Source organism: Ovis aries, chromosome 7 (assembly GCF_016772045.2).
Source record: "Ovis aries strain OAR_USU_Benz2616 breed Rambouillet chromosome 7, ARS-UI_Ramb_v3.0, whole genome shotgun sequence".
Taxonomy (NCBI): Eukaryota; Metazoa; Chordata; class Mammalia; order Artiodactyla; family Bovidae; genus Ovis; species Ovis aries.
In genome coordinates, this window is record NC_056060.1 from 80,076,502 (window position 1) to 80,092,871 (window position 16,370).

A 16,370-nucleotide genomic window follows, 5' to 3' on the forward strand; every position below is an offset into this window, starting at 1 on the left:
ATTCTAAGTGAAAGAGAGCCAGACCTATGTGAGCTAGATCAGTGGAGAAAAAGGCTTCATGGAGGGCCCGGCATGAGATCTTTGGGGAGAGTCACTGTCACGGACACCTTTCATCATCTGCCCATCCCACAATCCTTTCTTCAAACACTGTCCCTCTCAGAACAGTTGATCCTGATGCACATGGTAGGCACTCATTTGTTGAATGAAGGAAAATCCGCCCATCTGTCCAAAGATAAATTTCAACTAAAATAAATTGGAATAAAATCTTTATCAGCTTCACATGAAATTACATGAACTCTACTCTCCCACATAGTTGAGAACCTTATGTTGTTTCATTTTTAAAAATTGCTTATTTACACAACAAAAATGATGTCCAATGTTAAAAACAAACCATACTTCTCTAGTTTTGAACTATTGAAATTAGTTGCAGAAGAACTCATCTGATTCAATTTGATACTAGGTCTGTCAACTCCAAATTGGCACTTGCCATCTGCCTCTATAAGGATTAAATCATGAGCTGCTGAAGATCAGCATCCTTTTTAGGCTCCTTTATTGATTTTCAACACCCCTGAAAGGAGTTCAAGGTGGAGATAGCAATGAGGCACTGTGCTCTGGGAAAACGCAGCAGAACAGGTCTTCAGATCAGGAGCTGATTTTATGAGCCCAATTCTTGTATCTCCTCATATCTAGAAAAACACTTAATCCTTCATGGTAACAGCTGCTCCTCGTGACTAGCAGAAAGCTTTTGCCAAAAAAAAAAAAAAGTGCTTGATTGCATGTAGTCCCCCTTCACCAAAATGACATACTCTGAACTTCCCTGCTACCTCTTTGGAGCAGTTTCTCAGTTATCTTAAATGCTGTCTCCTGGACGACTATAGTCCTCATTTTGCCACAAATTAAACTTTAACACCCAACTCTCACGTTGTGCTTTTCTTTTTTTTTAAAGAGGGCAGATCTTTCTCAGATTATTCTATGCAATCTCCCAATCAGGCATGATGCTTGGAATGATACCCTTCAGCTGTGAATCAGTTCTCTGGTCTTTATTCAAGGCCCAAAGAAAGAAGAGGGAAGTGAGATAAAAAGGATAGTTTTGCCTATGTTCATATAGTGGATATACTATGATACATTCAAGACATTTAAGACAGAAAGGACACTTTTGCAACAGACTCTTTAATCTGGATTGTTACATACCTCTGAGCCCTGATTTTCTCATCTTTAAGACAGATTCATTCTAGAATCTTTTAGTTCCAATGTTCTAAGATTCAGTTTCAATAGATGCACACACTGACATGCTAATACATTTTCCTGGAAGTTGGTCAGTCCCTAACAAATCAACAGCCAAAGAACGCTCCACTTCTTATTTCACATCTACACTTGAGGCATAAGCTAATGGAGGGTGGGGCTCCAAAAAGGCCTGAGTGAGATTCTTATATGGGCTGGAGCAATGCCTGGATGTAATAATTGAGAGTCTAGGTTTAAATGCCATAGCTTTTTTTTTTTTCCTGACACTGCACAGTGGAGTCACCTGATGAACTGTTTTACTGCTGCCCTGTTCCCACCCTTAGAGATTCCGCTTAATTGATCTAGGTTGCAGCCTGGACATAAGAATTTTATCAGCTCTCCAGGTGATTCTACCCTGAGAAAAAGGCGACTATTGGCATACAACAGTGATTCTCAAACTTCAGTGTGCATCAGTTACCTGGAAGGATTATTTAAAACTTATTTCTGGGTGCCCTACTAAATGTCTGACTCCTAGGGTGGAGCCCAAGAATTTGCTTTTCTAGCAAATTCCCAGGTAATGCTGATACTTTTGTCCAGAGACCTCACTTGGAGAACCACTGCCAGTAAGGAGGAGAAGGCAATGGGAACCCACTCCAGTACTCTTGCCTGGAAAATCCCATGGGCGGAGGAGCCTGGTAGGCTGCAGTCCACGGGGTTGTGAAGAGTCGGACATGACTGAGCAACTTCACTTTCACTTTTATGCATTGGAGAAGGAAATGGCAACCCATTTGTGTTCTTGCCTGGAGAATCCCAGGGATGGGGGAGCCTGGTGGGCTGCTGTCCATGGGGTCACACAGAGTCAGACACCACTGAAGCGACTTAGCAGCAGCAGCAGCAGCCAGTAAGGAAGTATCATTGGTAGTGGCACCTGAAGTCCTGAGTTTAAATCCTGACTCTATTATTACCACCTATGCAATCTTAGGAAGCAACTTATTCTCTTTTCTTTACTGTCTTTTTAACAACCCCTAGACCTCAGAGTTGTGAGGCATCAACAGTGTTACCAATCAGGGTTTAGTTCAGCACCTGGCACAGAATGCAGTTAACAGGTCCTCATTTCCCTTTTCTGTTACACATGGCTAGATGGTATGAATAAGTTAATAGCACTGGTTAAAATCTGGCAGGAAAAGGTAAGAGAGAATTGAAGCAAACAATGTCTCATTAGAACTGTATATATAACATAGGATGATAAATGTAGAGAAGTGTTTTAAGTAAATGTCTTAAAAGATACTTTCAATCTCTAAAACTTAATTTAGGTGCAAGGAATATTAGATACAACTGATAAAGTGATAGAAATGTTAGATTTGATCTACAAACAGCATGAATGTTTTAATGACCTACAATGGACTCCAATACTTCACTTGTAGTAATTATCTAGAAAATCAGAAATAAGAATATAATTTAAGTGGCATACCTGCCTAAACCTTTTAATGTATTGATCTTTTTTTAATTAATTAGACTGCAGCTGGTCTTAGCTGTGACTCGTGGGCTCTAGCATACTTTAGGCTCAGTGGTTGTGGTGCAGGCTTAGCTGCCTTGAGGCATGAGGGACCTCAGTCCCCCAACCAGGGATCAAACCTGTGTCCCCTGCATTGGAAGGTGGATTCTTAACCACTGGACAACCAGAGAAGTCACTATTGACTTTTGAATACAATTCCAGAGAAAACCTGAATTATTAAAGTGTATCAGAATCCCTATTATCAAAGCAAAACTTCTACCCATGATGTGATAGGTGTTTTTATTTACATATACCAACACACAAAAGATGAAATAGCTTTCCATCCTGCTTGCCACTTGCTTCCTGTTGTATGTCTCAAGGTCCTTTCAGGAGTTAATGTTCAAACCTTGAGAGGAATCCTGGGAGGAAAGCAGGCCCACTGCAGAAGCTGCTGTACATTCCTCCCTATACAGGAAGGGCACCCGAGGTTGCGCCTCCACAGTGGGGCTGGCTGAGGCGAGAAGTGGAATACTGTGAGGGTTTCTCCATGGAATCTATGAATGCAGTTGTCTAAGTTGAGTCTCAGAGGTATTAAACTGCTCAGGTCTGAAGGCAGAAATCCTCAGGATCGTTTACAGAAAGTTTCTTCTACCAATAGGTGACCCAGAGGCAAAGTCTTAACTGAGATTTTTAGTTTTAAAAGCCTTCTCTTTCCACTCTGGCCTGATGCCATCAACAGCTTTCTTTTTCTGAATTCCTTAAAAAAAAAAAAAAAAGTGCACGTCTTTGTTGCTGCACCGAATTCTGAATAGTGCCATTTCTTTTATTACTGTTCTCAACTATTACTTAACCTTATGATATACTTTTATCTTCTCACCTATTTAAGAATTCTCTTAACTAGACTGTGAACTCAAGGGTCCTTAACTTGACCTCTTCCACCATAGAACTTTCTCAAGTGCCTCAATTCTCAGTAACCATCCCCTTTCGTTGTTTACAATATAAATTTGGCCCTAACTTGCATTGCCCTGTCTATGGAGGTAACTGTATACTATTTTATGTGTAAAAGTGTTCTCTTCCCAAATGGAACAAAAACAAAAACCCTTCAGGATGGAGGCTATGTATTTTGCTTCTTTGTAAAAGTTGTAACAAACCTGATGTCCAACAGACATTTGTAAAATTCTTATCAGATTATCCATGCTAAAAATTGGACACAACTGACTTCTTGAGTCCTGAGGGAAAGTTTTCATACTCTTGCTGCCAAGATTATGTAAAGCCTATAGCCTGCCAAGTATACATGGAGGATGGAAATGATTTTCTTTAAGCCAGAAAATTAGCCTTGGTTCAGCTCTCATGAGTGCTTTAAAAATCAACCTTCAATACCACAAGAACAGGAGGGTTCCCACCTCATTAGTGCCCTCAGAGTTTTGCCTGTTAACAGAAACAGGAAAGACTGGTAGATGGCCTGAGTGTTTTCACTGGGTTGGTTTGGCCTCATAGCTCTGACTACAGTCATTCCAGTTGATCCTTTAACATAAAACCAAAACAGTTTTCCAGAGCCCCTAAACAAAACACTTTTCTATTCCCTTCCTTAGCAAACCTAGAAACCGGAGTTGCTTTCCACTTCTTTAATTCTCCATAAGGCATCCATATACCAGTGCTTAAAACCTTTTAGGAAAAAGAAAAACAGCTGTTAATGCCTACTGAAGACTGGAATAGCTGTGGCGGTTCTACCTAGGCAACTGGAGGATTGTAGCAAGAAGCACTGAGTTATACCTGTCAAGTTTTCAGTCATCTGCATCACTCAAAGCTGTGCACCCTAAGCACTACCAAACACAAGGTGTCCTCTCTCTATCCGGAATTGATGCATCAATGTCACCGATTCTTGGGAAACAAAGTCAGTCTGATGGGAAGGCATTTAACCTTGCTGTGCTACTGACCTAAAGGGACCCAAGGTTAAGTCAGATAACCTCTTCTGCACTGTCCACTAAACTATATGTATACCGTACCAGGAAAATGAAGATATGAAATGAAGCCTACTGATCCTATGGAAGGAAGCCTGGAAATTACTGGGCAAGGGCAGGGGTGTCCATCTTTCTAGAAACGTTCATCGAGAAAGATTTATCAGTAGTCAGCGTGTAATAACAGCAGATCTGAGCAATGGGACAGGCGCAATGCCATTATTTAGAAATACTTCCCAATTCCTGAAAGGTACCTACTCCTTCTGAAGATGGGGTCCTGTCCTTCATCCCCCATTCTGTAATTCTGGGCAAAGACAAAGGTGAAACTTATATGGAATGGAGGTAAAAGATTCAAACGTAAATAAGTTAAAAAATTTCAGATCCTAACAGTTGTAATTTTCCATTGCCAAAACATTCCCTTTTGAGGCTGGTAATTTTTCTTCATTTCAGTCAATCTTGTAAAAGGTAGCCTCTCTTAACATCAACTTTAAAAAAAAAATCATTAAAAAAAATTGAAGTACAGTTAATTTATAATGCTGTGTTAGTTTCAGCAAAGTGATTCAGTATATACATATTCTTTTTCAGATTCTTTTCCATCATAGGTTACTACAAGATACCAAATAGAGCTCCCTGGGTTATACAGAAGGTTCTTATTATTTACTTTATATATAATAGTATATATATGTTAATCTGAAACTCCTAATTTATCTCTTCCCCTGCCTCCACTATCCCTCTTGGTAACCCTAAATTTTTTTCTATGTTTGTGAGTCTATTTCTGTTTCATAAATAAGTTCATTTGCCTCATTTTTTTTAGACTTCACATATAAGTGATATGATACAGTATTTGTTTTTCTCTGATTTATTTCACTTAATATGATAATCTCTAGGTCTATTCATGTTGCTGCAAATGGCAATATTTTATTCTTTATGGCTGAGTAATAGTCCATTATCAATACAAACATACCCCATATCTTCTTTATCTAGTCATCTGTCACTGGACACTTAGGTTGCTTCTATGTCTTGGCTATCGTAAACAGCACTGCTATGAATGCTGGGGGCATGTATCTTTTCAAATTAGATTAGTATTAACTGGTAATAGATAACTTAGTAATTGTGAAGCCGTCTTGTTTTAGTTAGATTTAATCTCATTAGTCCATGAAACTCTGACCCCTCAATCTGAAAGAAAAGACTGAAAAAACTACCTTTTCTATCTTATATCCCCCCTATAGCTTTCATTCATTTCCAGATGAGATGTCCTGAGAGAACATGCTCAATAGAAAGACATGGCTTTTATAGGCCAATTCCTTGACCAGAACAATCTGTTTTGTTTGGAGTTATTTATGGATGTTTCCTTAAAAAATGAACTCACATGCCTTCAAAATTAACTCTAATCATATTAGAGTGTATGCCTATATTTGCTTGCCTTTATCTGTTGCATATCAATACTTTCTCCCATACTTTAGAAACATAGAAGGGCCAAGGCAGAAGCAGCTGAATACTAACGTCTCCTATTGACCTGGTTTCCTAATCCATCACACCCAGATTCTGCTTGCAACCCTGGCTGTTTTCTCAGATCCTTCATGCCTTGTGCCATTTACACTTCTTTCACTATCTCCTGTTGAATTCTTCAGTCTCTGAAGCCTCACTCAGGAGTTGGGTGAGGCAAAGACAGCATCAATTTAAGAGTGAGCAACTTTAAAGACACAGTGAACCTGTGTTATAAGTGCATTCCAAAGTCCTTCATGCTACAGGAGGATTATGCCCACTCAGGCTTTTCTTCTTATCATGCAAATGATAAAACACTAGGAACTAAGGAGAGGACTTAGGGATAGGTAGCTGTCTTCATCAAATTCTGAATCTCATTTCTTTTCTCCTAGAGCTCCCCTTTGAGCATGAGGGCTTTGGTCAAGAGGATCCCCACGATGATAAGAAAAGCGTTTAAGATGATGATAGGGAAAAGCACATAGTGGATATCAAAAAACCCACCACCTCTGTCACTTAAGAGTTTCATAAATAAAAATGTTCAAGGGAAGACATATGTTTCCTCTACCAAGAAATAAAATTGGCCTGGTTATATTCTTCCCGATTTATTTTAATTTGGCTGTCAAGCTTTATCTTTAGGGCATATTATCTTGAAGCTACTGGGTTGCAAATGTAGTTAAGAATTTCCTTTAATGATTAGGAGAAGTCTCAGAACACCCTTGCCTATGCACAGATAATCTCTTCAAAAGAATGAGAGGGGAAGGAAAAAAGCCAAACACACTACTGAAGATTACACCACATAATTAATTCACAACAATGTCACAAAAACCCGGTGACGGCAAACGACACCTACCCTGTGCTGCACTCTCAGGGACACAGCATAGCCTGCATTACGGAAGAGGTCCACAGCATCCTGGTGCAGCAGGTTCTTTAGGTCTTGGCCGTTGACCTGTCAAAAACAGCAAGGAAAAGTAGTGAAAGATACAGAATGTGAACTCTCATAAGTCAAAAGATTTACTTACATATGACCACAGATTTAAAAACAGAGACAATTCCAAGGGCTAGGAGAAGGGGTAAAGTTAACTTAGAACTCAGAGTAACTTTTTCATTTCAAAGCTACAGGTCTTCCAGGTTACCACTCTATACCCTTTATATTTTTAATCCCTGGCATGGCCAGACCAGCTTCAGCTCTAGAAATGTAACTCTAGGAAGCTCTCCCACAATTTAGTTTGATGTGGTATAAATCAACTAGCCTCTGCTATTGCTTTTGTTCTATTCTGAACAATTTTCACTATCCTCCTTAAATTTACTAAAAAAACATATTTCTGTGATGATACAAACTACTAAAAATGTTTTGGTGAAGCTGAGTCCTACCACCTAAAGGTAAGAGAGGCGAAGGGCTCTGCTATCAACACTTCTCAGTGTCAGGAGTGACACTGGCCACAAGCGATACCTAGTCTATGCTGTACTCAAGGGATACAGTGTAGCCCACTTTATGTAAAATCTCCATAGCTTTCATACCTGGCAATGGTAGCAAGAACATCTAATATATTTGGTAGGTTCTGTTCTACATGCTTTCATACATTACTCATTGAGTAATCACAATCCTATGAGGTAGACATTATTTTTATCTTGTTTTCAGCGATTAAAAACTAAAATTAAAAATAAAACTGAAGCTTAGCAAGGTTAGGTAATTTACCCAAAGTCATAGTAACTGTAGAAGCGAGGGCTAAGGGTTTTATATCTGGGAAGGAATACTAAGGTGCTCTTGCCTCTTACTGCTCCTTCTGCACTCCTCCTCTTCCACCCTCACTCACCAGCTATTCTTTCCTCTGCTGAAGCTCAAGTCATTTACTTATTCAACCTTCTCATCTTCCTTGTCACGGTTTCCCTTCTCCAAGAGGTTCAGAACTATCCCTCCAGTCTTTTCCCTGTCAATATTCTTGCTGAATAACTCCATCATCACTCTGGCCTTATTAACTGTCCACACTGAAGGGTTCCAGCTCTATTCCATTCTAGTCACCAACGGCATAAGCCTTCCACTTCAACATCAGGCATGCTTCAGCTCCAATATCTCAAACTTAAAAAAAAAAAAGATAAAAAATCTACTTTCTCCATATTTCCTATACCTCTGAAAATCTCCTCTTCATTCTCATCAATGCCTTTTTACACATCTAGGAGTTTGTACTATTTCAAAAAGGCATTTGGAAAATGACTGGAATCCCTTATCACCAGGATCTTCTACCATCTTTCCAGTCCTGGGCAACACACTGCATTTCTTTTCCTTGTCATCAGTGAGCTCAATATTCCGAGAGAAAGATACACAGTCACGTTTTCCACCACAGACCCATGCAAGCTGGCTTCTGCTGTACCTTTACTATTCTTCTCATCTCAACTACAATCCTTCTCAACTCCCTAATACATACGCAGTGGGTAGCTGTTCCCAAGACCTTTCCTACCATCAAACTCCAATTCCATCTCTTTTCTCAGCAGATCCCTGTCTTATCTTTTTTGAGAATACTGAGAACTTATGACAAACATTCTCTCCATTTTCTTTCCTTTCCCCTTAAGGGTTCTTAATATCCTCTTAGTGCTGCTTTCTCCTTTTTTTTGGCTGTGCTGGGTCTCATTGCTGCGTGGGGTGCTCTCTAGCTGCAGCGTGAGGGCTTCTCTCGTTGTGGAGCACAGGCTCTAGGGTGTGAGGGCTTCAGAGGTTGTGGTGCCAGGGCTTCCCCAGTGGCTCAGCAGTAAAGAATCCGCCTGCAGTACAGGAGACGCACGAGATGCAGATTCAATCCCTGGGTCAGGAAGATCCCCCAGAGGAGGAAATGGCAACCCACTCCAGTATTTTTGCCTGAAAAAGCCCATGCACAGAAGAGGCTGGCTGGCTACAATGCCTGGGGTTGCAGAGAGTCAGACGCCACTTAAGCTACTGAGCAGCAGGAGCATGGGCTCAGGAGTTTTGGCTCCCAGGCTCCAGGGCACAGGGTCAATAGTTGTGACGCATGGGCTTAGTTGTTCCAACACATGTGGGATCTTCCTGGACCAGGGCTCGAACCTGTGTCTCCTGCACTGGCAGGTAAATTAAATACCACTGAGACACAAAGGAGGCCCTTTTTTGTAGGTCTTTCTTCTTCATTCCTCTCTTGTTCTCTCCTCCTGTGGTTTGATGACCATCTTTAGTGTTGTGCTTAGATTGCTTTTTCTTTTTCTCTTGTGTGAGAGTGTGTATGTGTCTTTATCTACTATAGTTCTAGAGTTTGCTGTTCCCATGAAGTTTTGATACAGTTCTGTATCAAAACTATATATGTAAAGGGTTGTTTTAAGTTTCTGGTATCTTCCTTGCTTCAGGAAGTTCCTTTAGCACTTGTTGCTAGGAAGGCAAGTGTAATCTTGGTCGTCACATGCGCTTCCTTTTGACAACAGGGAAGAAAGACACTGGGTGACATCAGACAAAAGAAGAGCACAGGCCAATGATACCTTTCAACCCTCTTAGTTTTCTAAAGGTATTCTAAGAGGTCAGTTACTCTAATTGCTAAGCCTTTTAGAAATGCAAAGGCAATTTCATTTTTAAAGAATCATTTCTCATCCTTTGCCTAAGTATGTGGGAGGTAAAACAGCTCCATAAAACTGATTCTTTCTCTCTTGAAAAGTATACATCTCTCTACTCTAAAGCTGAATTTGCTTTCTAATATTTACCTCCAAGTGTTTTACAGATCCAGCTCATACAGACTAACTTCCAAGTGCTGCAGATTTTCATCCTAAATATATGTGGAATCCACTCTATTGCAATCCTATTAGGCTGGTGCAAAAGTAATTGTGCACCGTGGAAATTTGCCATTTGATATTGGGATACATTCTTAAAGAAATATGGTTATGCTCTACATCATTTAAAGTGCATTTCCTGCTTTATGTTCTTTTAATAGTGACTTACTACTTACTGTTTATTTTATATTTATTTTAGACTATAGAAATGATTGATGTTAGACAAACAGCAAATTCAAAAAATTTTTTTATTTGAGTTCAAAATGGGTCATAAAGCCGTGGATACAACTTCCAACATCAGCAACACATTTGGCCCAGGAACTGCTGATGAACGTACAGTGCAGTGGTGGTTCAAGAAGTTTTGCAAAGGAGACGAGAACCTTGAAGATGGAAGTGCAGTGGCTGGCTGTTGAAAGTTGATAACAACCATCTGAAAGCAATCATAAAAGCTGATCCTCTTACAACGACACAAGAAGTTGTCCTAGAACTCAACATCGACCATTCAAGGTCATTCAGCATTTGAAGTATTTTGGAAAGATGAAAAAGCTTGATAAGTGGGTGCCTCATGAGCTGACCAAAAAACAAAACAAAAAAAATGTCATTTTTGAAGTGTTGTCTTCTCTTATTATATGCAACAAAACAAACCATTTCTCGGACTGTGACATGTGATGAAAAGTGGATTTTATATGACAACTGGCGATGACCAGCTCAGCGGTTGAACTGAGAAGAAGCGCCAAAGTACTTCCCAAAGCCAAACTTGCACGAAAAAAAGGTCACAGTCACTGTTTGGTAGTCTGAGGCCCGTCTGATCCTGGTGCAACCGTTACATCTGAGAAGTATGTACAGCAAGTTGAGAGATGTGCTGAAAACTGCAATGCCTGACTCTGGCATCGGTCAACAGAATAGGCCCAATTCTTCTCCATGACAATGTCCAACTGCCCATCACATAACCAATGCTGTAAAAGTTGAACGAACTGGACTACGAAGTTTTGCCTCATGGGCCATATTCACCTAACCTCTCGCCAACTGACTACCCTTTAAGTATCTCAACAATTTTTTGCAGGCAAAACGCTTCCACAACCAGCCGAGGCAGAAAATGCTTTCCAAGAGTTCATCGAATCCCAAGTATAGATCTTTACCCTACAGGAATAAAAAAACGTATTTCTCATTGGCAAAAATGTGTTGATTGTAACAGTTTCTATTTTGATTAATAAAGGTGTGTTTGATCCTAGTTATAATGATTGAAAATTCATGGTTTGAAACTGCAGTTACTTTTGTACCAACCTAATAATATAAACCAAAGGTTCGCAAAGAATGGTCTCAGGACCAGCAGCATTAACTTGGAGATTTGTTAAAAGTGCAATTTATTAGGCCCTATTCTAGTAATCTGGTGATTCTGAAGTTTGAGTTAGCTTTAACCTAAATTGCTTGAAGCTTTCTCCACACCCAGTCTACTTACCCTACTCAATCCATAGTCTATGCATCTAGACTCCATCAATGATTTTCCATTTACTGGAGTAGTGATTTTCCAAAGGCAGGTTTGTTGACCCATTACAAAAGATAGTGAAGTCAATCCAGTGGGTCAAGATTAGAATTTAATTTTAAATATGAGAAATAATTTTAAATAAGTGAAATTAGAAAACACAACATATCAAAATGCATCATATACAGAAGAGATAGGTTTTATTTTGTTTAACTTCGCTTATGTGTGTGTGCGTGCATTTCCCATTACAGGTCATAATTTGAAATATTTGAAAAACACTTGCCTATAGCTGTGTTTCTCAAAATTTATCCACAGGCTGTTTCCTGAGACTCTGCATTTGTAATAAACTCCCAGGTGATGGGCAGATGGTCCTTGGACCTCAATTTTACTACCAAGAGCTATTCAACTGAGAAATCTTAGAATACTGCTAAACTTGTTACTTCAGTTTCCTTAACTCATGGTACTGTAAGTTGTATTAAACTTGAGATATGATAGATTTGCAACATGCTAGAAAATTTTGTTAACTGAATGGTCAGTGTTAAGATTGTGGTATTCTAGTTAACCGAAGGGAAGTCATATGATTTTTTGCTTTGACTATGGCTATTATCAGTATTTAAAAATGAGTTTCCCATTTCCTGCCTTAGAAAAGGAGTAAACTGAGTTAAAATAAGCCTTCTTGGATGATTAATAATTTTGGATGGCATTAAGATAATCTAACATTTAGGATAATGTAAGAGTTACTGGAGTGCTAACTATAGGATGATATAAATGCAGATGTGTAAGATACAGAGAAAGAATGGGTTCAATTTAGTATAAGCATTGATATCAGATTATACTCTGGATAATTTAATTCTTCCCCCAAATCTTAAAATGAATTACAATTTGGGGGGAGGGATCCTCTTTTTTCATTAAAGGAAAAAAAAAAGATTATCTAGTTCCAATTAATAAAGTCAAACCAAAAAAGTCAGTTATGTTATAATTCATTCCTAATATTCTGCATTTGCTATAAGCTCCTAGGTGACAGAGCTTCATTCACAGAGCAACTAGCTTACTAGATGCTTCCTCTGTGCCAGCTACAGGCGTACATGGTGCTAAAAGAGATGAGAAAACAAGGGACTTTTCCTTAGAGGTACTCTGTCTAAAGGATCCTGCATATTTCAATGTCTCTGTAACTGACTGGATGAGAGTTTCTAGTTTCCAACTGATCTCCTACGTGAAAAGTGAAAGTGTTAGTTGCTCAGTCATGTCCGACTCTTTGTGACCACATGGCAGTAGCCTGCTAGGCTCCTCTGTCCATGGAATTCTCCAGGCAAGAATACTGGAGTGGGTAGCCATTCCCTTCTCCAGGGGATCTTCCTGACTCAGGGATCAAACTCGTCTCCTGCACTGCAGGCAGATTCTTTACCATCTGAGCCACCAGGGAAGCTTTAAACTAATAGTAATTACTCACATGAAATCTAGGTCATTTAACGATACTTCTATTAGTTACCAAAAATGAATATATACTAAAGAAAGGACATATTCTTAGTCTGATTACCTAGCACCAGATATAGTCGGAGCAAATTTTACAACATGGAAAAATAACCATGTGAGGAAAATATGGAAGCCCTTAAAGAACAAATGGGAATACAGGCCAATAAATAATTCAGCATCATTTTATAGAGACTCCAGGTTAATTATAAATGAGCACTTAAGTACATCAAAGAGATAAAGCAAGCTCAAGAACAGGTGGAACCATTTAATGGTTAACGCCTAACAAGTACACTTAAGGATACAGAGGGAACAGGATGGTGAGGCAGTGTTTCTTAAGAAACGGGATCTAGAATTTAAATTTTGCAGCACACTCTTAGAAGGGGAACTGGAGACAAAGAATGTAGCCCTAGATAAACAGAGCAGGCTGGCCTTTTCCTCTTGTATAAGCTCCGTCTTTTCTTCGGTCTTCTCTATTTCTCTCAGTATCTGTCTTATGATGAAGGCAAAGAATAAGAAGGGCCCTGTGGTGAGGGTGACTGCATTCCCTGAGGTGTGGTGAAGGAGGGAAGAGGGCTGTTGCTGTGGTTAGTCGCTGACTCTTTTGCGACCCCATGGACTGTAGCCCACCAGGCTCCCCTGTCCATGGGATTTCCCAGGCAAGAACACTGGAGTGGGTTGCCATTTTTTCTCCAGGGGATCTTCTCGACGCAGGGACTGAACCCACATCTCCTGTGCTGGCAGGCAGCTTCTACACTGAGCCACCAGGGAAGCCCAACAATAGTGAGATACCCTGGGTGCTCAGTTGCTAAGTCATGTCCCAACTCTTTGTGACCCCATGCACTACAGCCTACCAGGCTCCTCTATCCATGGAATTTCCCAGGTAAGAATACTGTCTTATATTTTTGCCTTCTGTTTGCCTGGCATTTTCTCTTCCCTTCTTTTACATACCTCTTCCTTATCTGGCCAGAACATAAACTTGAATCATTCTTAGGAATATGTCTTATATATAGTCGCAATGTTTTATATCTTGCAAAAGATCTTTATAATAAATTTTCTATATTTTGATAAAGTCAAGTTCTCTGCTATAAATTTTAAAGACAATTGAGCTGAGGGTTTTAGACATCTACTTTTCTCTTCGTTGATATTTATCTCCTATCATATCTTTTAAAAACACTTGAGTGGCCTTCCAGTAATTTCTTTTCTGAGGTGATGGTTCACATACAAAAGGCTCCTTTATCTTGGCTCAGGTCTAATAAATTCTCTCACATTGAGGTGTATGTCCTTTTGTTCTATCATATAACCCTTAACAGAAAAGACTAATTTCAGTTATTATGTAAAACCATACATAAACTCTACTAATTCAGCATGCAACTTTCTCTTTAGGATAAAGAACCCCAGCTCCTCATTTATCTTTTAGGAGACAATAGAGTATATGGGTTAAAAGTAGAGGTTCCCAATTTGCAGACCAAGTCCTCTGCCATCTACTAGTTATATGACCTTGGGCGAGCTGACCTCACTAAGCTTCCTTAGCTGCAAAATACGCATAACAATTATACCCACCTCGTAGGGTTGCTATAATACTAAGTTTAAAGTTCTCAGTATACTGCTTGGCATAGAATGCTCAAAACCTTTAAATTATTCTCATTTTTCAATGATTTATCTTTAACCAAAGCCTTTGAATAATGACTCTCTTCTTAACCCTACTTTTTCCAGGTCCCTCTTCACCATGAAGCCTAGTTCCCAGTATTTTGAAGAGAATGCTGTCATGTGTCAAAATATTACACTGCATAGTCTCCAACTACATGCTACACTTTAATCTTAACAACCCATTCTCAAGTTTTCCTTAACACATCACTCAAGTTGACTTCATATTTTCAGAATGTCTTTTTCCTAGGAGAAATAAGAAATAACCTGCTTCTAAACTTAGGTAGATTATTATTGTCTTTATCTCACAGATTAATAAACAGGGCCTAGGAGACAGTAAAGAGGCAAAACAATCAGTGAGAAGGATTAAAATGGGGTATTACCATCCATGATGCTATTATTTATAGTCTAGATCAGCCAACCTTTCCAGGTGTTCTTAAATTTCTTAACTTGTTAATTTGTTAAATATATATTAAACACTGTGCTAGAATATAAATGGTTAAAAAAATGTAGTCTGAGCCCTTGAGGAACTTCCAGAAAATAATAAAATCAATGGTAACCATGTAGTCAATGCCCTCTTAGAGACATCAGCAGGGTGAAGTGGGAGCATGGTGGACAGATAACCAAATCAGACTGCATTCCAAATTTCCTCTAAATAATCAGTTTAAAAAGGTCTTTGAGTCTAAAAGGATACAATTTCTACCTTCTTTTGTCTCCAATTTTGAAGTAAAGGAAGACTCACTTTAGTGTTTAATCAACAAAAGGAAGTAATAAAGTATAATAAAAGAACAACAAAAAATGTGAGTTTTAAGACCCTTTCCCACACACCAATCCCTCATATTCTGGATTTAATTTGCCTTCTCCATTGCATGACGTACTATCCTCCATGCTCTATGGCAGAGTTGGAAAAGATAACTGTTCAAGGTCCCTCTTACCAAACTCTGCAATCTGGATACAGTAAGTCCCCTACATACGAATGTTTAAAGATGCCAGTATGTGTTCGAATGTCCAGTCATGAAAGGCCTGATGAAACTGCAGCTTGCCCTCCATCTCCTTTAGCTGAGCACCCTTCAGCTCTATCATCTCCCACCTCCTCTCGCTCCTCCAATAACTCTGCTTGCCTGTTCACTCACTGTCAGCCCCTGTATGCCAGCTGTTGTACTCCTCTACTTTTCAAGGTACTGGACTGTAAGATTTAAAATGTTTCATTTTCTGTTTTCAAAGCATTATTTGTGTGAAAAGTATTATAAACCTATTATAGTACAGTACTATGTAGCCATTGTGTTAGCTGGGTACTGAGACTCACTTTGTTGGACTTAGGAACAAATCAGCCTTATGAACTTGCTCTCAGACTGGAACACATTCGTCTGTGAGGGAATTACTGTATTTCCAGATCCAAAAAGGCAGGCAGGAATCTTCCCAAGGAAGGGTTTGGGGTTAGTCACTAGTGACTAAGGAGCCAAGGACAGTGAAGGAGGCGGAAGCCAGTTCTCACCGAGAGGATCTTATCACCCTCCTGGAGCCGCCCATCCAGGGCTGCAGCCCCGTTCTCTTTGATGCGGCTGACGAAGATGCCACTGTCGTCGGAGACATACTGCTGATCTGTCCCACCGACGATGTTGAAGCCCAGCCCTAAGAAAATCATGGAGGAGTTGTAAAGGAGATAGGGGTGAAGAAGGCGGAAAGAGGTTAAAGAAGATAAGGAGAAAGAGAAAGGAAAGCCTTGTGGCAAGGGTAGGGGTTAGGGAGTGGTGGTGGGGGGTAAGCGGGGTGGGGAAGTCCAGACTACACCAGATGTAGCTGGTGGCTAGTAGTGGGCAAGGTCAGTGATTAGTATCACTAACAGAGG

At 39.7% G+C, this 16,370-nt stretch overlaps 1 protein-coding gene across 3 annotated transcripts in view; it reads right to left on the minus strand.

Annotated features, from left to right (window-relative positions):
- Positions 1 to 4,501: 4,501 nt before the first annotated feature.
- The window catches only part of SYNJ2BP (synaptojanin 2 binding protein), a 37,243-nt gene continuing 25,374 nt past the window's right edge, over positions 4,502 to 16,370 (minus strand). For 2 of the 3 annotated variants that reach the window (XM_042252701.1, XM_060418227.1), the window contains 2 exons: positions 16,017 to 16,153; positions 10,151 to 11,061 (listed from right to left, as the gene is read on the minus strand). In XM_042252701.1, the coding sequence (XP_042108635.1) occupies positions 10,933 to 11,061; positions 16,017 to 16,153 (266 nt within the window). In that variant the 3' untranslated portion in view covers positions 10,151 to 10,932. Of the gene's footprint in view, positions 7,106 to 10,150; positions 11,062 to 16,016; positions 16,154 to 16,370 lie in introns of those variants that run through there. The other variant, XM_042252700.2, reaches the window with a different exon arrangement.